The sequence below is a fragment of the Lepus europaeus genome, chromosome 5 (assembly GCF_033115175.1).
Source record: "Lepus europaeus isolate LE1 chromosome 5, mLepTim1.pri, whole genome shotgun sequence".
Taxonomy (NCBI): domain Eukaryota; kingdom Metazoa; phylum Chordata; class Mammalia; order Lagomorpha; family Leporidae; genus Lepus; species Lepus europaeus.
The window spans coordinates 116,644,943-116,670,178 of NC_084831.1; the positions used below are offsets into that span (position 1 = coordinate 116,644,943).

At 46.6% G+C, this 25,236-nt stretch overlaps 1 protein-coding gene across 5 annotated transcripts in view; it reads left to right on the forward strand.

Moving 5' to 3' along the window:
• Positions 1 to 875: 875 nt before the first annotated feature.
• RPRD2 (regulation of nuclear pre-mRNA domain containing 2) overlaps positions 876 to 25,236 on the forward strand; it is a 102,253-nt gene continuing 77,892 nt past the window's right edge. For 2 of the 5 annotated variants that reach the window (XR_009865961.1, XM_062192181.1), the window contains exon 1: positions 876 to 1,645. Coding sequence is in view for 3 of the 5 variants with exons in the window: in XM_062192181.1 (XP_062048165.1) it covers positions 1,441 to 1,645 (205 nt within the window). In the remaining 2 variants the exon portion in view is untranslated. The remainder of the gene's footprint in view (positions 1,646 to 25,236) is intronic. The other 3 variants (XR_009865960.1, XM_062192179.1, XM_062192180.1) reach the window with 2 other exon arrangements.

The window sequence follows — 25,236 nt, forward strand, 5'->3', positions numbered from 1 at the left end:
GATCCATGAACTTGACCAAACAGGCTACCTTTCTCAAGATACGTGGTCATAATGCTGAGATGGTAAAGAATTAAAATATAATTTCTGCGCTCCGTGGCCACGCCGGAGCCTCCTAATCGGCCGAGGGTTTGCACAGGACCGTGCGATGGAACAGTTCATCTGAGACTGCGTTAATCAACATACCAGATACCCAGGGTTCCTGTTTTATCCAACTTGTGGAATTGTATCGGAACTCGTGAAGGTGAGGTCACACCTTGTCACTTATTCTTTCCTCGCCTCGAAAATATTACGAGGAGATTTTTTGCTTCACTTCCTCACTTATTTCCTCTTCCTATAATCCAAATAGTCAAGTGACTGAGAATGGTTTCGCCCAAGGGGAGCGTGAATAGTATAGGGATCAGGAGTCTGCGTAGTAAAAGGCTCGCTGGAGCTGGCGCATGCGCATCTTCTGCAACATGGCTGCTAGCCATTTTGTCGCGCGTCGGCGTTCTGAGGAGTTACCGGCGGCAGCGACTGCAGGCGCCAGAGACTGAGTGGTGGGGACTTCCTGCCCTGTTGCGTGAGCCGATGAGACCCAAGAGTGCAACTCCACTAGGAAGCTAAAGGCGGGGCGGAGCTGTGGCAACCCCCACCCCAAGCTTTCCGTAGTTCGACCGGCACCGTCACACTTCCCTCCCAGTTTTTGCTCACTGCCCGCTACACGCTGACCTACTGCGCAGGCGCACGACCAGCCGAACCGCCTCCTTGGCCCTTGAGGCTTGAGGGCTGCTGCGCGCGCTTCTCGGTCTCCTCCTTTGATTGGCCAGATTGCCCCGCCATCACGCCTCCCTGTGCTTTCATGGTTGGGAAGGAAGCGAAGGGGCGGGGCTAAGCGGCGCGTGCGCGATACTGTTGCTGTCCCTTTGCTGCTATTGCGTTGCAAAAAAAATCCTGACTAGGTAGCCGTGGGCCTTTTCTCCGCTAGAGAATCTAAAAGAGAAAGATTTCTGCAACTGAAGGGCGGTCGGGTAGTATTAAATTTAAGATATTAACGCCCGCCCTGGCTCACAGGAGTGTGTGTGGGGATAGGGGTGGGGAAAGGCCGTAGCCGAAAGTGTAAGATATTAATCTCGGGGCCAGACGTTTTGAACGGCTTTGCAGGTCCTATTTTCTGCGTAATTCTTTCGTGATTACTGACTGGTCTAAACACTACCCCCTTGAACAACACTGATAAGCCCGCAGCCCCTCCTTGCAGCGTGTAGGGGACGCCAGCGTGCCCGGCAGTAGCCCTCCCCCCTCCTCCAGAAGAGCCTCGCGCGTGCACCATCCCCACCCCCTGGCCTCCCTCCCCACCTACGGCTTTCACGCACTCGCAGTGATTGTTTTGCCGCTCCCGCTCCCGCCGCCGCCGTCGCCGCCGCGGCCGCCGGAGAAGCAGCAGCGCTTGTGCAAACCGGGAAGATGGCGGCCGGCGGCGGCGGAGGCAGCAGTAAGGCCTCCTCCTCGTCGGCCTCTTCGGCGGGGGCTCTGGAGTCCTCGTTGGATCGAAAATTCCAGTCGGTAACCAACACCATGGAATCCATTCAAGGCTTGTCGTCTTGGTGTATAGAGAACAAGAAACACCATAGTACTATCGTCTACCATTGGATGAAGTGGCTCCGGAGATGTGAGTGTTAGGGGTGGCCAGGGAGGGGAAGGTTGGGGGAATGGAAGGAAATACGGCCCGATTCGCCTGGGGTGTTCCCCCCGAGCCCCTGCGTTCGTGGTGGTGGTCACCGGGAAGCTATGACTTGAGTATTCCCAAGCCCAGAGTCCATTCCCAGCCAAGGTTGTGCTGAACTACTGGCGGCTCGTTTCTTGGGTTTTTTAGCCCCTGACTTGGTGTGACCTTGGGCCGTTGGCCCCAGATCTATAGAGATTCAGATATCCTGTCGTTTCACAGCCTTCTGAGGTGTGTTGTTGGTTTTCCTGAACCTTCGCGGAAATTGTCGCGTCCGTTTATTTCCTACAGGCCTTGACGTGTTAACGATTTCTGGTTTTCCTGCTGGTAGGCAAGCTATGATTTAAGCAGTAGTAGATCCACCTACTTCCCTGGAAGGTGTTGGACCATTCTGTATATTCCACTGAACTATGACTTGGGATGGGTGTTAAGGAGAGCCATACCTGGATGAGTGTTCAGGAGCAGTTGGAGCCCCACATGAGGTGACCACCTGGGAGGTTTTTCTGTAAACTGTTTGCTGCAATAAAATACGAGTAGATACTGCCCAGAAGCATCTACTGTACTGTAGGCAGTATCATCACTCTGTCTTGTATTGTAAGGTATCCCACTACTCTTTAAACACCTGAAATACCTTTTTACAAAATCGAGTGTGATTTTATAGGTAATCAAAACAGGAAAAATTCTTTTTTTTTTTTTTTAATATGTAGTGTGTTTTTTTTTTCCCCTCCGGTACTGCTTTTTCCTTTTGCGTCTTCATCTGTCGTTTCTTCCCCCTTTATTACTGAAAAGAGGTCTATTAAAGCAGAATTAAATTTCAGATCATACAGGAGGAAGTGTGAAGTCACTGTTGCTTCCTGCTGAGGAGCGAGGGTTAACCCTAACTCCACATGTAGCTTTTTGAATTTCAGCTTGCTTCTTGGCTGTGTCTCTAGTGACACCCATCTTCCACGTTAATTTTACTGTATCACTTCTGCCGCTGCCCCTGTTGTTGTGTTTACCTTTTAGGGAACAGATGGATCAGCCTGCAGATTTATAGGCCCCAAGCATCAGACAATTTGTGTTTAAAGTTATTGTTGAGAGAGAGAGATTTGAGGGCTCTTTGAATAATTACTCTGAATTTAAAGACAAGATTACCTGTAGTTACTAACAGCAGTTCGAATAGTTGCTTTCCTGTTGAGAGGTGAAATTAGAATATGTGACATCAAATATGCTAACAGTGATCACCAGAGACTCACATATTAAGTGTCTGCTCTGCTTTGTGTCCAGCTATCTCTTAAACCTTAAAATGCACCGTAAAATCTCCTGAGGAGGTGTTTTAATCACTGATTTACCATGAGGAAACTAAAGCTCAGAATGTTAAGTTGCTTAAGGTTACTTGGTAAAGTGGTGGAGTTAGGATTTCGCTCTCCCAGTAGCTTTGTAACATGATGTTTGGTGTGCTTAGTACCCCAGTGGTGGCAGTGCTGTTGTGAGCATCAGAACATATTCTTCACCAAATTCTGTAAACATTTTACATTTCCCACCTTTGGGCTCTGGTGCTTTGACGTCACACTTCCATCATTTGCAAGAATAAGTTAGCCCCTATCCCTGCCAGGTGGGACTGCACAAGTGACAGTTACCGTATTTTTTTTCTAGTCAGCAATAATGAGATATGCTGGAAACAGAATATTTGTTCTGTGCTCCAGCTTATCTCCTTCATTGATATCTTTTTTTTTTTTTTTTTTTAATTTTTGACAGGCAGAGTGGACAGTGAGAGAGAGACAGAGAGAAAGGTCTTCCTTTTGCCATTGGTTCACCCTCCAATGGCCGCCGCGGTAGCGCGTTGCGGCCGGCGCACCGCGCTGTTCCGAAGCCAGGAGCCAGGTGCTTCTCCTGGTCTCCCATGGGGTGCAGAGCCCAAACACTTGGGCCGTCCTCCACTGCACTCCCTGGCCACAGCAGAGAGCTGGCCTGGAAGAGGGGCAACTGGGACAGGATCGGTGCCCCGACCGGGACTAGAACCCGGTGTGCTGGCGCCGCAAGGCGGAGGATTAGCCTGTTGAGCCACGGCGCCGGCCTTTTTTTTTTTTGACAGGCAGAGTGGACAGTGAGAGACAGAGAGAAAGGTCTTCCTTTTGCCGTTGGTTCACCCTCCAATGGCCGCCGCGGTAGGCGCGCTGCAGCCAGCGCACCGCGCTGATCCAATGGCAGGAGCCAGGTGCTTCTCCTGGTCTCCCATGGGGTGCAGGGCCCAAGGACTTGGGCCATCCTCCACTGCACTCCCTGGCCACAGCAGAGAGCTGGCCTGGAAGAGGGGCAACCGGGACAGAATCGGTGCCCCCATTGATATCTTAAGAGTGAAAAAGTGATGGCTCAAGGAGGGCAATGCATCATTTGAAGTGAATTCTCCACAGTTTATACAGTTAAATGCCTTTGGCACTCTATGATGCTGTTTTCCTAGTGGGATGGAATTTAACTTTCTAAAATTATTAAGGGTAGTTTGTAGTCATTTTGTATTCTCTTTTAATGAACTTCATCTATCTAATTGTTAATGAAGCTTTATGAGAGAGAACCAGCAGAATATTGTAGGGCAGGAAGGAAATAGCATTCTCTGTTGGGCCTCATCTTCATTTAAGTTTACATTTCTTTTTTTTTTTTGACAGAGTGGACAGTGAGAGAGAGACAGAGAGAAAGGTCTTCCTTTTGCCATTGGTTCACCCTCCAATGGCCGCCGCGGCTGGCGCATCTCGCTGATCCGAAGCCAGGAGCCAGGTGCTTCTCCTGGTCTCCCATGCGGGTGCAGGGCCCAAGGACTTGGGCCATCCTCCACTGCCTTCCCGGGCCATAGCAGAGAGCTGGCCTGGAAGAGGGGCAGCCGGGACAGAATCCAGCGCCCGACTGGGACTAGAACCTGGTGTGCCAGCGCCGCTAGGCAGAGGATTAGCCTGTTGAGCCACAGCGCCGGCCAGTTTACATTTCTTTACAGGTAGACTTATTATAGTTGAAGTTAAGTTGCTAAGTCAGCTTTAGGCGGGATTGTGAAGTAAATGTTTTTGGCATTCCCAGTCTTTGTGACCATCTTCCTGATGCCACTTGCCCTTCTTTTTTTTCTTTTGTGATTTATATTTAGACCTTCATGTACATTTATGTGACTGGGTTATTTATTCCAGAGATACTTTCATTTTATCCTTTATTCCATAAAGTGTAATAAAGACTTGTTCACTGTGAAAGAAAAATTTAGAAAAGGCAAATGGGATCCCTGAAGGTATACTCCAAAGGTAGGTTCTGCTGGTTTTAATTCAGACTTTTATTTGCTTGACTGTGGCATTCATTCTCATAATTTTCTCAGATGTTCTTTCTGTAGCATAAGCAGTTATTCCTCTGCTTGAAACCCCCCACTGATATCCCACTGCAGCAGGATTTGGAGCTAGACTTTTACTGTCCTCTTCAAGAGGTTACATCGCCAGCTCTGCGTGTCTTGTCAGAGGCTTCAATTCTTGCCTTCTTCTTTCTCATCATTTAGTTCTCAGGTGAACTATGAGTGTTACTTCCTCAGAGTGTTACTTCCCTGATCAACTTTTTTTTTTTTTTTTTTTTTTTAAGATTTATTTTATTTATTTGAAAGAGTTAGAGAGAGAGATAGAAACAGAGGTCTTCTATCCTCTGGTTCACTCCCCAAATGGCCAATGGCTGGAGCTGGGCCGATCCGAAGCCAGGAACTTCTGGGTCTCCCATGTAGATGCAGGGGCCCAAGGAATTGGGCCATCCTCCACTGCTTTCCCAGTCACATTAGCAGGGAGCTGAATGAGAAGTGGAACAGCCAGGACTTCAACCAGTGCCCAAATGGGATGCTGGCACTTCAGGCCAGGGCTTTAACCTGCTGCACCACAGTGCCATCCCCCCACATCATCTTATTTTAAATGGTCCCTTCAGTTGCTATCATGTATATTTTCAATGAAATTACTTTATTTACATACTACATGTTTGTTGTCTGTCTTCCCCCACCAGATAACAGAACTATGTCTTGTTTGCTGCCGGGTCCCCAGGCAGCTAGAATAGTGCTTGCATATTGGTAAATATTTGCCAATGTAATGTTTTGAAATAGTTAATTAAAAACTTGAAGAACAGAATTGTTTCAACTTCTGTTTGTCAGAAGGAAACATGATTTGGTGAGAGAAATTATAGGCAAGGTTGTCTGCAGGTTCAGGATATGGCTTTTTTTTTTTTTTTTTTTTGACAGGCAGAGTGGACAGTGAGAGAGAGAGAAAGGTCTTCCTTTTCTGTTGGTTTCTGTTGGTTCACCCCCCAATGGCCGCTGCGGCCAGTGCGCTGCAGCCGGCGCACCGTGGTGATCCGAAGCCAGGAGCCAGGTGCTCCTCCTGGTCTCCCATGCGGGTGCAGGGCCCAAGCACTTGGCCATTCTCCACTGCCCTCCCGGGCCACAGCAGAGAGCTGGCCTGGAAGAGGGGCAACCGGGACAGAATCCGGCGCCCCAACCGGGACTAGAACCTGGGGTGCCAGCGCTGCGAGTGGAGGATTAGCCTATTGAGCCGCGGCGCTTGCAGGATATGGCTCTTTTATGGACTTGATATGCTCTTTGGATTATTATTTCTATATTTCACTCATTCTTATCTCATTTTTATTTAATTTTAGATATTTATTTGAAAGGCAGAGAGATAGAGATAGAGATCTTCTGTTTACTGGTTCACTACCAGATGTCTGCCACAGCTTGGATTAGACTGGGCTAGGCCAAAGCCAGGAGCCCAGAAGTAAACCAGGTCTTCTTCCATGTGGTAACAGGGACCGAAGTACTTGAGCCATTAACAGCAGGAAGCTGGAATCAGAAGTGGAGGCAGGACTGAAACCCAGGCACTACAGTATGAGTTGCAGGCACCTCAAGAGGAATCTTTTTTTTTTGAGATTTATTTATTTACTTGAGAGGCTGGTGCCGTGGCTTAACAGGCTAATCCTCCGCCTTGCAGCGCCGGCACACCGGGTTCTAGTCCCGGTCGGGGCGCCGGATTCTATCCCGGTTGCCCCTCTTCCAGGCCAGCTCTCTGCTATGGCCCGGGAAGGCAGTGGAGGATGGCCCAAGTCCTTGGGCCCTGCACCTGCATGGGAGACCAGGAGAAGCACCTGGCTCCTGGCTTCGGATCAGCGAGATGCGCCGGCCGCAGCGGCCATTGGAGGGTGAACCAATGGCAAAAGGAAGACCTTTCTCTCTGTCTCTGTCTCACTATCCACTCTGCCTGTCAAAAAAAAAAAAAAAAAAAGATTTATTTATTTACTTGAGAGGCATAGTTTCAGAGAGAGAGAGACAGACAGACAGACAGAGAGAGGTCTTCCATCTGCTGGTTCACTCTCCAAATGGCCACAATGGCTGGAGCTGTGCCAGGAGCTTCTTCCAGTCTCCCATGCTCCTGCAGGGACCCAGGTACTTGGGCCATCTTCCTCTGCTTTCCCAGACCATCATCAGGGAGGTGGATCAGAAGTAGAGCATCTGGGACTTGAACTGCTACCTGCCCAAATGGGATGCGGGCACCACAGGCAGATGTTTAACCTACTATACTGCAGTGCTGGCCCACCCAAGAGGGAATCTTTTTTTTATTTTTAAAGATTTATTTATTTATTTTATTTTAAAGAGTTACAGAGAGAGAGAGGTCTTCCATCCGCTGGTTCACTCCCCAGTTGGCTGCAATGGCCAGAGCTGTGCCGATCCGGAGCCAGGAGCTTCCCCTGGGTCTCCCACATGGGTGCAGGGGCCCAAGGACTTGGGCCATCTTCTACTTTCCTAGGCCATAACAAAGAGCTGTATCAGAGGTGGAGCAGCCCGGCCTTGAACCATATGGGATGCTGGCGCTTCAGGCCAGGGCGTTAACCTGCTGTGCCACAGTGCCGGTCCCCTATGAGGGAATTTTAACACCCACCACATTGTCTCCCTTTTTACATAAAATGGGTATCAATACAGAGAACTAGAAGAACTTAGACTTTTTTTTTTTTTTTTTGATAGGCAGAGTGGACAGTGAGAGAGAGAGAGAAAGGTCTTCCTTTTACCATTGGTTCACCCTCCAATGGCCGCTGTGGCCGGCGCACCACGCTGATCCAAAGCCAGGAGCCAGGTGCTTCTCCTGGTCTCCCATGCGGGTGCAGGGCCCAAGGACTTGGGCCATCTTCCACTGCACTCCCGGGCCACAGCAGAGAGCTGGACAGGAAGAGGAGCGACCGGGACTAGAACCCGGTGTGCCAGGCGCCTCAGGCGGAGGATTAGCCTATTGATGCGCCAGCCAGAACTTAGACTTTTAACGTTAGGCCTAGGTTCAGTCTTTTTTTTTTTCCTTTATTTAACAGGTAGAGTTACAGACAGTGAGAGAGAGAGAGAGAGAGAGTGAGAGAGAGAGAGAAAGGTCTTCCTTCCGTTGGTTCACTCCTCAAATGGCCACCCCGGCCGGTGCTGCGCCAATCCAAAGCCAGGAGCCAGGTGCCTCCTCCTGGTCTCCCATGCGGGTGCAGGGGCCCAAGCACCTGGGCCATCCTCCACTGCCCTCCTGGGTCACAGCAGAAAGCTGGACTGGAAGAGGAGCAACCGGGAGTAGAACCCTGCGCCCATATTGGATACCAGCGCCATAGGCGAAGGATTAAACCTAGTGAGCCACGGCGCTGGCCCCTAGGTTCAGTCTTAACTCCATCATTTAATATTGGTGATACTCAGGGTTGCCTATGTAGCAGAGCTGCTTCCTTGCTGCAATCTATTGAAAGTCAGCCCTTGACACAAGGGTTTGAAAAACAACAACAACAAAATGAATAATAAAGAAAAAAATGGTGATATATGCAAAGACTTAAGCTATAACCTTGATTTCTCATCTGTAAGTGGGGACAGTAATGAAGTCTCATGGGATTGTTGTCTGAACTTAGAAATACTTTGTGTATTTAAGCATAGGACCTGACACATAGAAAATGTTCAAATTATTTATTATGACGATGATACAGATAGTTTTAGGGTCTTGAGTGTTCAGATAATTATAGCAGAACTTTTTTTTTTTTTATTTCATAAATGTGAATTTACAAAGTGCAACTTTTATATTGTTGTGGCTCCCCCCCCTCCCGGTTTGGTTTTTAGTGCTAGAAATTACATTTCAGGGCCGGCGCCGTGGCTCAATAGGCTAATCCTCCACCTAGCGGCGCCAGCACACCAGGTTCTAATCCTGGTCAGGGCGCCGGATTCTGTTCCGGTTGCCCCTCTTCCAACCAGCTCTCTGCTATGGCCCGGGAGTGCAGTGGAGGATGGCCCAACTGCTTGGGCCCTGCACCCCATGGGGGACCAGGATAAGCACCTGGCTTCTGCCTTCAGATCAGCACGGTGTGCCGGCCGCAGCATGCCAGCCGTGGCGGCCATTGGAGGGTGAACCAACGGCAAAGGAAGACCTTTCTCTCTGTCTCTCTCTCTCTCTCTCACTGTCCACTCTGCCCATCAAAAAAAAAAAAAAAAAAAAGAAAGAAAAGAAAAGAAAAGAAATTACATTTCCAATCAGCAGCAGATAAGTTGGACCAGCCTCTTTGCAGTGAATTAGCTAGTCTTCTGCGGAACTCAAGGATGAAATGGAAAATACTGTTTATGATACCTCCATTTTGTTTTCTTTTTTTTAAAAGATTTATTTTTTATTTATTTGAAAGGCAGAGTTACAGAGAGAGTAGAGACAGAAAGAGGAGTCTTCCATTTGCTGAGCTGAGCTGAGCTGATCCGAGTCTTCTATCTGTTGGTTCAGTCCCCAAATGGCTCCAATGGCTGGAGGTGAGCCGATCCAAAGCCAGGAGCTTCTCCCAGGTCTCCTGTAGCCATCCTCTGCTGCTTTCCCAGGCACAGTAGCCCCTGCTGGATTGAAAGTGGAATAGCCAAGACTCAAACTGGCACCCATATGGGATGCCAGTGCTGCAGGATGGGGCTTTAATCCAGTGTACCACAGCACTGGCCCCTCTTCCTCCTCCATCCCTCCCTCCCTCCCTCCCTCCTTCCTGCCTTCCTTTTTTTTTTTTTTTTTTTTTTTTTTGACAGGCGGAGTGGACAGTGAGAGAGAGAGAGAGAGAGAGAGAAAGGTCTTCCTTTGCCGTTGGTTCACCCTCCAATGGCTGGCGTGCTGCGGACGGCGCACTGCGTGATCCGATGGCAGGAGCCAGGTGCTTCTCCTGGTCTCCCATGGGATTCAGGGCCCAAGCACTTGGGCCATCCTCCACTGCACTTCCTGGCCACAGTAGAGAGCTGGCCTGGAAGAGGGGCAACCGGGATAGAATCCGGCGCCCCGACCAGGACAAGAACCTGGTGTGCCGGCGCCGCAAGGCGGAGGATTAGCCTATTGAACCACAGCGCCGGCTCTTCCTTCCTTTTTAAGATTTATTTTATTTATTTGAAAGAGTTCCAGAGAGAGATAGAAAAAGAGAGACAGGTCTTCCATCCTCTGGTTCCCTCCCCAAAAGGCAGTAACAGCTGGAATTGAGCCAATTCGAAGCCAGGAGCCAAGAGCTTCTTCTGAGTCTCCCACATGGGTGCAAGGGCCCAAGGATTTAGGCCGTCCTCTGCTGCTCTCCCAGGCACATAGCAGGGAGCTGGATCAGAAGTGGAGCAGCTGGGACTCAAACTGATGCCTATATGGGATGCCAGCGCAGCAGGCTGGGGCTTTTACCTGCTGCGCCACGGCACTGGCCCCTGGCCCCTCTTATTTGTTTATTTATTTTTTCAGACAGAGTGGATAGTGAGAGAGAGAGAGAAAGAGAGAAAGGTCTTCCTTTTGCCGTTGGTTCACCCTCCAATGGCCGCTGCTGCCGGCGCATCTCGCTGATCCGAAGCCAGGAGCCAGGTGCTTTTCCTGGTCTCCCATCCCATGCAGGTGCAGGGCCCAAGCACTTGGGCCATCCTCCACTGCCTTCCCGGGCCATAGCAGAGAGCTGGCCTGGAAGAGGGGCAACCGGGATAGAATCTGGCTTCCCAACTGGGACTAGAACCCAGTCTGCCGGTGCTGCAAGGCGGAGGATTAGCCTGTTAAGCCACGGCGCCGGCCAATCTTATTTCTAACCATTGAATGGTTTGGTCTGTTCTAGAAGTCAGGATAATTTAAGTGAGTTTTTGCAAGAAAACTAGAAGGGTCATTGTTAATCAGTTGCAGAACTATTTTTGATACAACACCTCTCTGCTCACCTTTCCTTCTGATCACCTCACTTCATTCCTTTCTTCTTAAGATTTATTTTATTTTATTTCTTTTTAGAAAAAATTATTTATTTATTTGAAAGAGTTATAGAAAAGAAGAGGCAGATAGAGATCTTTCTTCTACTGGTTCACTCCCCAGTTGGCCACAATGGCTGGGCCTGGGCCAGGCTGAAGCCAGGAGCCAGGAGCCAGGAGCTTCTTCCTGGTCTCCCACATAGGTGCAGGTGCCCAAGGACTTGGGCCATCTTCCACTGCTTTACCAGACGCATTAACAGAGAACTGGATTGGAAGTGGAGCAGCTGGGACTCGAACCAGTGTCCATATAGGATGCCAGCTATAGGAGTGGAGACTTCACCTTCTGCGCCACAGTGTTGGCCCCAGGGTTTATTTTGTTTATTTGAAAGGCAGAGTTACAGAGAGAGGAGGAGAGACAGAGAGAGTGTGCTTCCATCTGCTGGTAAACTCCCCAAATGGCTACAATTGCCAGGCCAAACCTAGGAGCCAAGAATTCCGTCTCCCACATGGCCGGCAGGGTCCCAAGTACTTGGACCATCATCCACTGCCTTCCCAGGCATTTTAGCAGGAAGCGACCAGGACTCAAATTGGCACTTCGCTCTGGGATGCCAGCACTGCAAGCAACGGCTTAACCTGCTACACCACTATGCCAGCCCATAACTGTTTACTTTTGTTTCATGATCTATCCTTTCAAACAGATCATATATTGTATGTATATAAATGTTTAGTACAGGTGAACTAGATACACATTATAACTTCAAGTTCCAAGATGAGTTTTGCTTATAAGTTTGTAGGTTACATTCAGTTCTTTCAGTAGTATTTTTAATGTTCACTTATTAATTTTTGTTTTTATTTAAAAGGCAGAAAGAGAGAGTACTTCCATCTGCTGGTTCACTCCCCAAATGCCCATAACAGCTAGGACTAGGCCAAGCTGAAGCCAGGCCAGAAACTACTTCTTGACCTCCCATGTGGGTAGAAGGGACCGAAGTACTTGAGCCATCACCGGCTGCCTCCCAGGGTGTGCATTAGCAGGAAGCTGGGTAGGAAGTAGAGGTGGGATTCAAACCTAGACACTCCAATATGGGATACAGGCATGCCAAACAGTGGCTTTCCCCACTGTACCACAATGCCTGCCCTTTAGTAAGTATTTTTTTAAAATTTTCAATTAACAAAGGTCCTGAGAGTGTGTTTAATAAATTTATAGTTTTACACATATGTGGGATACAGTGTGATATATTTTAGTACCTATATACAATCTATAATAATTAGATCAGAGTAACTGTTATGTTCATCACCCCAAAATATTTATCATTTCTTTGTGTTGGTAACATATTCCTTCCTACTAGCCATTTTGAAATACATGATTAATTGTTGTAATTACTCTACTGTGCTATAGAACATTTTGTTACTCCTTTCATTGAAGTGTGTCCTTGTATCTGTTAACAATCAAAAATATTAAACAACTACTGTGCCAGATAATGTCTAGGCACTATGATAAAAGATGAACAAAACAGACAAGAATTTTTGCTGTCATGGAGCTTGTACTCTAGTAAGAGGAGACAAACAAAATATAAATATGTTAGAGGGGTGTTAGTGCTATAGGGAACTATAAAGCAGGAAAGGAAGACATAGCGTGTTAAAGGGGTTGCAGCGTTAGATGAGGAGGGAGGGCTGCACTGCGAAGGTCATGTGTGGGCAGGGAGCTAAGGCATTAAGCAGTGTAGGAATGAGATTGTTCAAAACAGAACAGGAAAACACAGAGATCCTGAGGTTAACAGTGTGGCCTGTGATTTCAAGGAACAGAGAGAAGTGTTTGTGGTTGGAAAAGAGTAGTTAAAATGGTGAGGGAAGGGGTTGCAAATCACTAAGGCATTGTGAAGACTTAGACTTATTATGAATGAAATGGGAGCCAGTTAAGCAGAGGGAGGATATGAATGATTTGTATTTTGAAAGGTCACTCTGGTTGCTACAGAAACAGCAATACCGTTAGATGGCTGTTGTAATCTGATGTAAAATGTTGGTGGCTTGGGCCAGGTTGTGGCCAAATGGAAGTGGTAAGAAGTATTTTAGTTCTAGATCTATTTTGAAGGAAGAGCCAACTGGATTTCTAGGTAGATTAAATGTAGGATGAAAGGAGTAATCAAGATAACTGTTTTTGTTTGTTTGTTTGTTTTTTGCCTGAACAGAAAGAGTTGGCATTTATTGATATGGGGGATGCTGTGAGTGGAGCAGATTTGAGAGGAAGGTCATAAATTTAGTTTGGATATGTTAGGTTTTAGTTGTGTATTTCTAGAAATATCTTGAGATAATTCACAAATATAAAATTCATTTCAAGTGTGTAATTTAATTGTTTTAGTATATTCAGAGTTGTGCAATGGTTTATTTAGTCTAGATTATTTTTAGAGCCAGGAGGCTGGAAGAGATTGACTAGAGGGTAAGTTTAGATAGAGAAGTCATTGTAGTAAGTTAGGATAGTGAGTATGAAGAAGAAATCTAAGGAGAAGGCTCTCTGGGCATTCTGGTATTTTAGATGCTTCTACTTACTTGATCTAGTATGTTTTTAGTTTAGATTCTTTTTAAGATTCAAGGTAAACTTTATCTCAGCTTCTCAAAGAAATGATAAATCTACTTTGATTTCTTGAATGTTGCTACTTCTGGTTTGGGTGTCATGGCACTTGTGGATTCATTGAGCAGTAGCAGTGATTTCCCAATTATGAAATTAATATTGCACTGTCTGTTCTCTGCCTCTTCTTTGAACACCTGGATTACTTTTTCTTTACTCATTCCATTGCCCTTCATTGACAGAATCATAGAAAAAAAATTTCATCTTTCCTGGTAATGTTTCTTTCTTTCTTTTTTTAAGATTTATTTATTTGAAAGTCAGAGTTACACAGAGACGGAGAGTCAGAAAGAGAGAGAGAGAGAGAGAGAGGTCTTCCATCCGCTGGTTCACTCCCCAATTGGCCACAACTGCAAGAGCTGAGCTGAGCTGAAGCCAGGAGCCAGGAGCTTCTTCTGGGTCTCCCATATGGGTGCAGGGGCCCAAGGACTTGGGCCATCTTGTACTGCTTTCGCAGGCCATAGCAGAGAGCCGGATTGGAAGTGGAGCAGCTAGGACTCGAACTGGTGCTCAGATGGGATGCCGGCACTGCAAGTGGCGGCTCTGCCCGCTATGCCACAGCGCAGGCCTCCTGGTAATTTTTCAAAAACATGGAACTACTTTAGTTTTAAAGTGTAAGTATTGTAATAAATGTTTTTGAAGATTTATTTATTTACTTGAAAGTCAGAGTTAGAAAAAGAGGAGGAGAGACACAGAAATCTTGGTTCACTGATTCACTGCCCAAATGGCCACAACAGCTAGGGCTGGGGCAGGCCAAAGTTAGGAGCCAGGAGCAACTTCTGGGTCTCCCCAACAAGTGAAGGGACCATAACCCTTGAGCCATCATCTGTTCTCTTCCCAAATGTGTTAGCAGGGAGCTGGATCCTAAGCGGAGCAGCCAAAAACATGAACCTGTGCCCTTACAGGATGCCTGTATCACAGGCGGTAGCTTCAGTCACTATGCCACAATGCCAGCTCCTGTGATAATGTTTTTCTAAATGTGACATACATTTATTTATTTATTTATTTATTTATTTATTTATTTATTTATTTATTGTTAATAAGAGAGACAGAGAACTGTCACGTGCTGGTTTACTTTCCAGATGCCTGCAGTGGCCAGGGCTGAGTTGGTTTGGAGCTGGGCACTGGAAATTCAATCTGCATCTCCCACGTGGGTGGCACGGACTCATGTCTTTGAGCCATCACTGGCTGCTTCCCAGGATGCACTTTAGCAGATAGCTGGAATCATGAGCAGAGCCAAGACTCCAGCCAGGCACTCTGATATGGCATTCAGGCCTCCCAAGTTACATCTTCAACTACTAGGTGCCCGTCTTAAATTCGTATTCTGAGACTTTACAGTCAGTTGCTTTGTTCTTTATTTTATTGCTTTGTCTGTCACATGCAGAAGGGTGTTACTACATTCATGGCTCTTGGTGAGTTTGAAGCAATATGTATAACAACTTTGCTATACTAGATACTTTAGTAAGCTAATTGTTAAGTTTTGTAGCAAGTAAATATTCCCATAACTCAGTGTTTGAAACAATATTAACAAACTTCACATGGTTCTGTGGCATGGAAATATCTTTTTTTTTTTTTTTTGACAGGCAGAGTGGATAGTGAGAGAGAGACAAAGGTCTTCCTTTTTGCTGTTGGTTCACCCTCCAGTGGCCGCTGCGGCCAGCGCATCATGCTGATCCGAAGCCAGGAGCCAGGCGCTTCTCCCGGTCTCCCATGCGGGTGCAGGGCCCAAGCACTTGGGCCATCCTCCACTGCCTTCCCGGGCCATAGCAGAGAGCTGGCCTGGAAGAGGGGCAACTGGGATAGAATCCGGCGCCCCGACCGGGACTAGAACCCGGTGTGCCAGCGCCACAAGGCGGAAGATTAGCCTGCTAAGCCACGGTGCCGGCGGAAATATCTTTAAAGGAAAATTACAATTCTAGTGGGAAAATGTTAATACTAAAATTTGCTCAAACAGGTCACTCTAGAATCACTTTAAATGTCAGTTTTCTCTATAGGTTTTTGTCCGTTGGTTAGGATTTCTTCTCCAGTGTTACTGTTTTATGGCAGTACTTTTTTTTTTTTTTTTTTAAGATTTATTTAATCTGCTGGTTCACTCCTCAGATGGCTGCAGTGGCCAGAGCTGAGCTGATCTGAAGTATGGCTGTACTTTACAAAGTCCAAAAGGGAGATTGGGTTAATTGTTTTAAAATTTCAGGGATATGTGAAATTTAATTTGTAGAAGGAGTTCAGAGAGCCTAGGGAGGTTTACCAAGAATTTAACACTTGTACAGACCCACTTGTCTGTCTTATCTGTTTGTTCAAGGAAGCAAAAAGTTGTTAGTGTTCTAGTACTGCTTTTAGATTCTACCGCTCCCACAGATTTTAATTATAGAACACTGGAGAAATGCACATCTAGTGGAGAAAGTAGTAGAACCTAATTACTCCTTTTGGGAAAAGGCAACACAATTCCATCTGTGCTTTGAAACGTTAAAGCTTTTCTGACTAAGATAAAGATAGTTTTTCAGAATGCCTCCTTCTTACTCTTTTTAGAGAAACATTGAAATAGAGGCTCTTTGATGAAAGAAATGTTTAGTATGCTGGGTTTAAATTTTTTTTTTTTTTTTTTTTTTTTTGACAGGCAGAGTGGACAGTGAGAGATAGAAAGAAAGGTCTTCCTTTTTCCGTTGGTTCACCCTCCAATGGCTGCTGCGGCCTGTGCGCTGCGGCTGGCGCACTGCGCTGATCCGAAGGCAGGAGCCAGATGCTTCTCCTGGTCTCCCATGCGGGCGCAGGGCCCAAGCACTTTGGCCATCCTCCACTGCCCTCCCGGGCCACAGCAGAGAGCTGGCCTGGAAGAGGAGCAACCAGGACAGAATCGGTGCCCCGACCGGGACTAGAACCCGGTGTGCCGGCGCCGCAGGCAGAGGATTAGTGTAGTGACCCGCGGCGACAGCCTTGGCTTTAAATTTAATTGTAGTTTGATGGAGCCTTTATCTCTCCCTCATCTCTGTTTTTTTCCAGTTCACTCTCTAGTGATTAGTTTCACCTAACTTTTACTTTCTAGTTCTTGGTACCCACTAGCAGAGAGATGTATTGCCTTTAATACCCTTTAGGGGTCGGCGCTGTGGCGCAGCGGGTTAAAGCCCTGGCCTGAAGCACCGGCATCCCATATGGGCGCCAGTTCTAGTCCCAGCTGCTCCTTTTCTGATCCAGCTCTCTGCAATGACTTAGGAAAGCAGTAGAAGATGGCCCAAGTCCTGGGGCCCCTGCAACCACGTGAGATACCCAGAAGAAGCTCCTGGCTCCTGGCTTCAGGTCGGTGCAGCTCCGACCGTTACGACCATGTGGGGAGTAAACCAGTGGATGGAAGACCTCCCTCTGCCTCCACCTCTCTCTGTAACTCTTTCAAATAAATAAAATAAATCTTAAAAAATAAAAAATACCCCTTAGTAAAAGGTGCACTGTGAAAGGAAAAACAGATCTTATAAACTAGGAATTATAGTTTGCCATTTTTATTTTAAAATGGAGAAGAATCTGAGCTGTTTTTGTGTTCCTTTATTATCATGATAGCTTTATTTTTTTATTTGTTTATTGGAGAGGCAGGGAAGCAGACAGAAAGAACTTCCATCTGTTGGTTCATTCCCTGAATACCTGTAACAACCATAGCTTCAGGAACTCAGTGCAAGTCTGCCAGGTGGTGGCAGGACCCTACTACTTGAGCCATCACCACTGCTTCCCAGAGTCTGCAGTAGCAGGAAGTTGGAATCAGGAGTTGGAACCACGTATCAAACCCAAGAAGTCTGGTGTGGAGCATCCTTAGTGGTGTGTTAACTACTACCCCACTGGGAGTTGTAATAGTGTAGTGTGGGGATGCGCATCTAGCCTAGTGGTCCAGCCTCCTATATAGGGTATCTGAGTTTGATACCCGGCTCTGACTTCTGACTCTAGCTTCCTGCTAATGCAGACCCTGGGAGGCAGTGGTGATAGCTTAAGTAATTGGGTTCCTACCACCCACATGGGACACCTGGATTGAGTTTCCTCCCAGCTTTTGCTTGGCCCAGTCCCAGCTGTTGTGAGCATTTGGGGAATGAAACAGTGGGTGGAAATTCTGTCTCTCTGCCTGTCTCTGTCCATCTTCCAAATTTTTTTTTTCTTTTTGAGTATAACATGATACATTTTTTAAAGATGATGAGCTGTGTCCAGGAGGCAGGCAGTATGATTTGAATAATTAAAGGTTCTTTTGATAGTCCAGGAGGCAGGCAGTATGATTTGAATAATTAAAGGTTCTTTTGATAGTGTGTTACTATGGCCAAAAGGATTCAGAATTCAAAAAATGAATTTAGAAAGATTGAGTGCCTTCTCTATGTAAAACTGTACTGGATGCTCAGAAGGAGTTTAGATACTATTTACTGACCATACTTAATAAATACTATATGATTATTACCTAGAATCCTAATATTTAGTTCTGCACATTTTGAAGTATCCCCACTTAAAACACTTGCCTTCTCTGGGAAGGCAATAGATTATTTTGGAGAAATAGTAGAACACTTAGAGGAAAAGGTGACCATACCTGGTTTTATTGTGGCAAAGCAAAGCTTATTTTTTGCTCTATATAGGCAGAAGATGAGGGTAAGTGGGAGACAAAAAAAGGAATCTAGTAGATTCAGAAGCCCAAGTTGCTTACAAGAATTTTTTTTTATTTTGAATGACACTTTTTATCATTTTCTAGTCATTAATACAGTTAAACTCCATAAATACATTACTAATGGATTTACTAAGGAATAGTTAACATTTACTGAGTTCTTTTTTTTTTGACAGGCAGAGTGGACAGTGAGAGAGAGAGAGAGAGAGAAAGGTCTTCCTTTTTGCCGTTGGTTCACCCTCCAATGGCCGCCGTGGCTGGCGCGCTGCGGCCGGCGCACCGCGCTGATCCGATGGCAGGAGCCAGGTGCTTCTCCTCGTCTCCCATGGGGTGCAGGACCCAAGCACTTGGGCCATCCTCCACTGCACTCCCTGGCCACAGCAGAGAGCTGGCCTGGAAGAGGGGCAACCGGGACAGAATCGGTGCCCTGACCGGGACTAGAACCCAGTGTGCTGGCACCGCAAGGCGGAGGATTAGCCTGTTGAGCCACGGCGCCGGCCATCATTTACTGAGTTCTTTTCATGGGATTTCATTTGGTACAATTCATGGGATAAGTAACATAATTATTAGGAAGTCTTGATAATGTATATGTAAAATACACAGATGACAGGCAAAGTAATAAGTGCTATAAATAATAGTAAATGAAGTGTTTGAAGGTTCAATGAGGTAGATGGACCTTTTTTTTTTTTTTTTTTTTAATTTATTTGACAGAGTTAGACAGAGAGAGAGAGGTCTTCCTTCCATTGGTTCACCCCCAAAATGGCTGCTACGGCCGGCGCTGTGCAGATCCAGAGCCAGGAGCCAGGTGCTTCCTCCTGGTCTCCCATGCGGATGCAGGGGCCCAAGCACTTGGGCTATCCTCCATTGCCCTCCCAGGCCACAACAGAGAGCTGGACTGGAAGAGGAGCAACCGGGTCTGGAACCTGGTGCCCATATGTGATACCAGTGCCGCAGGTGGAGGATTAACCAAGTGAGCCATGGCACTGGCCCATGGACCTTTTTAAATTTTTTTTTTTAAGACTTATTTATTTTATTTGAAAGGCGGAGTTAGAGAGAGTTAGAGAGAGAGAGAGAGAGAGAGAGAGAGAGAGAAGGAAAAGGAAAAGGAAAAAAAGAGTCTTATGCTGCTGGTTCACTCCCTAGATGGCTGCAATGGCCATGGCTGAGCCAATCTGAAGCCAGGAGCCAGGAGTCTCCTCTGGGTTTCCCATGTGGGTGCAGGAGCCCAAGGTCTTGGGCCATCTTTTACTGCTTTCCCAGGCCACAGCAGAGAGCTTGATTGGAAGTGGAGCAGCTGGGACTCAATGTGGCGCCCATATGGGATGCTAGAACTGCCAAGTGGTGGCTTTACCCACTGTGCCGCAGGGCCGGCCCCTCACTGCAAATAAAAACTACCACTTTATATAAAGGATATTGTATTTTTAATTTTTAATTTTAATTTTTATTTTTTTATTTTATTTTATTTTATTTTTGAACAGGCAGAGTGGATAGTGAGAGAGAGAGACAGAGAGAAACAGAGAGAAAGGTCTTCCTTTTGCCATTGGTTCACCCTCCAATGGCTGCTGCGGCTGGCGCATCTCGCTGATTCGAAGCCAGGAGCTGAGTGCTTCTCCTGGTCTCCCATCCCATGCAGGTGCAGGGCCCAAGCACTTGGGCCATCCTCCACTGCACTCCCAGGCCACAGCAGAGAGTTGGCCTGGAAGAGGAGCAACCAGGATAGAATCCAGCACCCCAACCGGGACTAGAACCCGGTATGCCGGCGCCGCAAGGTGGAGGATTAGCCTGTTAAGCCATGGCGCCGGCCAGGATATTGTATTTTAATACCAAAAAAGTTGAAGGGACATTATTTCAGACAAACTTTCACACTACATATGCATAATTTGCCTCAGTGTCCAAATCTTTCAGGTCTCAGTTTTTGTGTCATCTCTTTAGAGGTTGGTCCCCTATGGCACTTGCCAAAGAGCCCACCCCTTTCCCCCTTGCTCTATCACATCACCCTATTTCATTTACTTCATAGCTTTTCTTATCATAAGATTCTGCCTTGTTTATGTTTATTTGCTGAGGTTTGTGTACCTCCATATCCCTGACTAGAATTTCAGCCCATAACAGCAGAGAATTTGTTTTGTTTAATACATCCTCAGTACGTAGAAAGGAATAGAACATAGAAAGTGTTTTGTTATTGAAATTGTCTTAAGTCTGACCCCAGCCCATACTTTCGTAAGTATTGCTATAGAGGCTATATACAGTTTTGCTAGACTTACATTTGTAATAAGATGATTGTATAGTGGTTAGCTGGTAAAGAACAAGAGCTGGCCGGCGCTATGGCTCACTAGGCTAATCCTCCACCTGCGGCGTTGGCATCGGGGTTCATAGTCCCAGTCGGGGCACCGGATTCTGTCCCAGTTGCCCCTCTTCCAGTCCAGCTCTCTGCTGTGGCCCGGGAGGGCAGTGGAGGATGGCCCAAGTGCTTGGGCCCTGCACCTGCATGGAAGACCAGGAGGAAGCACCTGGCTCCTGGCTTCGGCTCAGCACAGTGCGCCAGCCGTAGTGGCCACTTGGGGGGGAACCAACAGAAAAAGGAAGACCTTTCTCTCTGTCTCTCTCTCTCTCTCACTGTCTAACTCTGCCTGTCAAAAAAAAAAAAAAAAAAAAGAACAAGAGCTTTGGACTCAGATTGATATTGTAGATGCTACTTAACCTCTTAAAGTCTTTAAATGAGGATGATAATAATAGTGTAGCTTACCTTATGTGAGTGTTGGGGGGAATTAAATAATTATAAAGTGCTTTTGCAAATTACCTGACACATAGAAAGTTGAGCAAATTGTAACAGTTGTGATTTGTGATTTTAAATGCAATTACAGTATACATTTGTCACACCATGCTTCATGTATGCATTTTATCATACCATGTTTCTTAAAGTTCTGTCTGCTTAAGCTTTTTTTCTTTCCAAAGATTTATTTATTTATTTGAAAGTCAGAGTTACACAGAGAGAGAGAGAGAAAGAGAGAGAAAGAGGGAGGGAGGGAGAGAGAAGGGGAGAGGGAGAGGTCTTCCATCGCTGGTTCACTCCCCAGTTGGCCACAATGGCTGGAGCTGTGCCGATCCAAAGCCAGAAGCCAGGAGCTTCTTCTGGGTCTCCCACACAGGTGCAGGGCCCAAGCACTTGGGCCATCCTCCAGTAATTTCCCAGGCCATAGCAGAGAGCTGGATCGGAAGTTGGAGCAGCTGGGACTTGAACCAGCGCCCATATGGGATGCTAGCAGTAGGCAGTGACATTACCTGCTACACCACAGCACTGGCCCCAAGCTTTAAATTCCTTAAATTAATCCTGCAAACCCTAAATGAATCTAAAGTTATCAATCCAAAGGAATGAACATGGATTTGTTCTAGCAAAACCAGAAAACCATGAAAAACCAGAAAAACATGTAATTTGGCAACTATTTACCTATTTTGACTAAGTACCTTTTCATATAGCAACATCTTGAAATCCGCGAAATTCTTAGAATTTTAGAATCTTTCATGTTTTTGTAACTTTTGTGCTAAGGTAAAGGATCTTAAAAGGGACAGTGATATTCTTGGTGTCCTAGGATTTTTGTTTTAAAGATTTATTTTATTTACTTATTTGAAAGGCAGAATTACAGAGAGAGATAGAGCCAGAGGGTGGGGGGGTCTTCCATATGCTGGTTCACTCTCCAAATGGCCACGAGCTAGGAGCCAGGAGCTTCTTCCAGGTCTCCCACGTGGATGCAGGAGCCCAAGGCCTTGGGCCATCTTTCACTGCTTTCCCAGGTGCATAAGCAGGGAGCTGGATGGGAAGTGGAGCAGCCAGGACCCGAACCGGCGCCACATGGGATGCCAGCACTGTAGGCTGGGGCTTTAACCAGCTGTGCCACAGCTCCGGCCCCGGTGTCCTAGGATTTTAAAAAATATAAATAACAGGCACTTAGGATTCCTACAACCCATATCAGAGTGCCTAGGTTGTAGTCCAGTTCACAGTTCTGGCTTTCTGTTAAAATGCACCCTGGGTATGTAGGTGATAGTACAAGCACCTTGGGTCCCTGCCGCCTGTGTTGGAGACATAAATGGAGTTCCCGGTTCTTGGCTTTGGCCTGGCCCAGCCCCAGCTGTTACATCTTAGACATTTCAAAATCTTTCTGCCTTTCAAATAAACATAAAAAAGTAACCATAGAAAGCATAGAGTTTCTGAAAATTGAAGTTGAATCAGTAAAGACCAAGAATTGCATTTTCATTTAAGTTTTTAAAAGAAAATTTTATATTAAGGTATACATTTTGCAAGATGAGTTCCATTTTGTTTTGAAACACTTTAAAAACCTGATAGTGGAAAAGTGAAGAGCTTTTGAAGTTGATTTATAAGACATTCTCACATCCATAATATGTTTAATATCAACTAGGTTATAAATTCATTTCTATCTTCTTCTTCTTCTTCTTCTTTTTTTTTTTTTTATTTTTGACAGGCAGAGTGGACAGTGAGAGAGAGACAGAGAGAAAGGTCTTCCTTTTGCCGTTGGTTCACCCTCCAATGGCCGCCACGGTAGCGCGCTGCGGCCGGCGCACCGCGCTGTTCCGATGGCAGGAGCCAGGTGCTTCTCCTGGTCTCCCATGGGGTGCAGGACCCAAACACTTGGGCCATCCTCCACTGCACTCCCTGGCCACAGCAGAGAGCTGGCCTGGAAGAGGGGCAACCGGGACAGGATCGGTGCCCCGACCGGGACTAGAACCCAGTGTGCCGGCGCCGCAAGGCGGAGGATTAGCCTGTTGAGCCACGGCGCCGGCCTCTATCTTCTTTTATTTCTCAGAATACCATATGCAGGACGTATGTATAAACTGATAAGTGTTTTAAGTTACAGAGAAGGGGCTGATTCTGTGATGTAGTGGGTAAAGCAGCCACCCACGCACGGTACCAGCATCCCATATGGGCTCCACTTTGAGTCCTAGCTGCTTCACTTCCAATCCAGCTCCCTGCTAATTTGCCTTGGAAAGCAGTGGAAAATGACCTAGGTGCTTGGGCCCCTGAACCCCCATGGGAGACCTAGAGGAAGCTCCTGACTCCTGGCTTTGTATCTGCCCAACTCCATTTGGGGCCATTTGCGGAGTGAGTCCATGGATGGAAGATCTCCGTCTCTGTCGCTTCCTCTCTCTCTCTCTCTGTAACTCTGCCTTTCAAATAAATAAATAAAATCTTTAAAAAGATTCAGAGAATACATACCATAGTAGTAAACAAAATAAGAGATCTGTTTTATACTTTGTACAGCAGCATTTCCCCAAAAAGTGCTGTTCAGGATTTCACTTTCAAGTTCAGAAACTACCAAATTCAAGTCAAACCTGCTTTTGGGCTGCTGATGGATTTTCTTTTCTTTTCTTTTTCTTTTTTTAATTTGACAGAGTTAGATAGAGAGAGAGAGAGACAGAAAGAAAGGTCTTCCTTCCATTGGTTCACCCCCCAAATGGCCGCTACGGCTAGAGCTGTGCTGATCTGAAGCCAGGAGCCAGGTGTTTCCTCCTGGTCTCCCACTTGGGCCATCCTGCACTGCCTTCCTGGGCCACAGCAGGGAGCCGGACTGGAAGAGGAGCAGCCAGGACTAGAACCCCGTGCCCATATGGGATGCTGGTGCCTCAGGTGGAGGATTAGCCAAGTGAGCCACTGTGCTGGCCCCTGCTGATGGATCTTTAATAAAATACTTCATGAATTTCCAAGCAGTGGGGGGTAGGGATAGGATTTTCAGTATTTTCCGAACTTACTTGACCATGGAGTCCCTTTCCTTTTATATATTCACACTAAGGACAGATGTTGTGGCACAGCAGGTTAAGTCATGGCTTGCAACACCCACATCACATATTGGAGTCCCTTTCTTTTGTAGCTCTTTCACATGACTTGTGTTTCATGGAACATATTTTAGGAAACTTTATTATATAAGTTTTCCTAGGAATTCACAGTGCCAGAGTGGAATGCAGTTTGTATTTGTATATAGTAAGAAAGGCTTCATGGAGGAGATAGCTTTTCAGAAAATGCTTGTGAAGCAGAGGAAAGATGCAGAGAGTGACAGCCAGAAGGTACACATGGCTAGCCAGATGAGAATGGATAAGACTAAGAGAAGGAATAAAAAGAATGATTTTTAAGACACAAGGGGTGTGGGCCAGCTCCGGTGCCATGGTATAGCAGGTAAAGCCACTGCCTGCAGTACTGGCATCTCATATTGGTGCCAGTTCAAGACTTGGCAGCTCCACTTGCCATCCAGTTCTCTGCTATGGCCTGGGAAAGCAGAAAGAGATGGCCCAAGTCCTTGGGCCCCTGCACCCACATGGGAGACCCTGAAGAGGCTCCTGGCTCCTGGCTTGGGATTGGCCAAGCTCCAACTGTTGTGGCCATTTGGGGAGTAAACCAACAGTTGAAAGACCCCTCTCTCTGTCTCTGCCTTTACCTCTCTGTAGCTCTGCCTTTCTTTCTTTCTTTCTTTCTTTCTTTCTTTCTTTCTTTCTTTCTTTCTTTCTTCCTTCCTTCCTTCCTTCCTTCCTTCCTTCCTTCCTTTCTTCCTTTCTTCCTTCCTTCCTTCCTTCCTTCCTTCCTTCCTTCCTTCCTTCCTTCCTTCCTTCCTTTCTTTCTTTCTTTCTTTCTTTCTTTCTTTCTTTCTTTCTTTCTTTCTTTCTTTCTTTCTTTCTTTCTTTTAAAGATTTTATTTATTTATTTGAGAGGTAGAGTTACAGTGAGAGGGAGAAACAGAGAGAAAGGTTTTCCTTCCGTTGGTTCACTCCCCAAATGGCCGCAACAGCCGGAGCTGTGCCGATCTGAAGCCAGGAGCCAGGTGTTTCTTTTTCTTTTCTTTTCCTTTTCTTTTTGACAGGCAGAGTGGATAGTGAGAGAGAGACAGAGAGAAAGGTCTTCCTTTGCTGTTGGTTCACCCTCCAATGGCCGCAACGGCCGGCGCGCTACGGCCGGCACACCGTGCTGATCTGAAGGCAGGAGCCAGGTGCTTCTCCTGGTCTCCCATAGGGTTCAGGGCCCAAGCACTTGGGCCATCCTCCACTGCACTCCAGGCCACAGCAGAGAGCTGGCCTGGAAGAGGGGCAACCAGGACAGAATCTGGCAC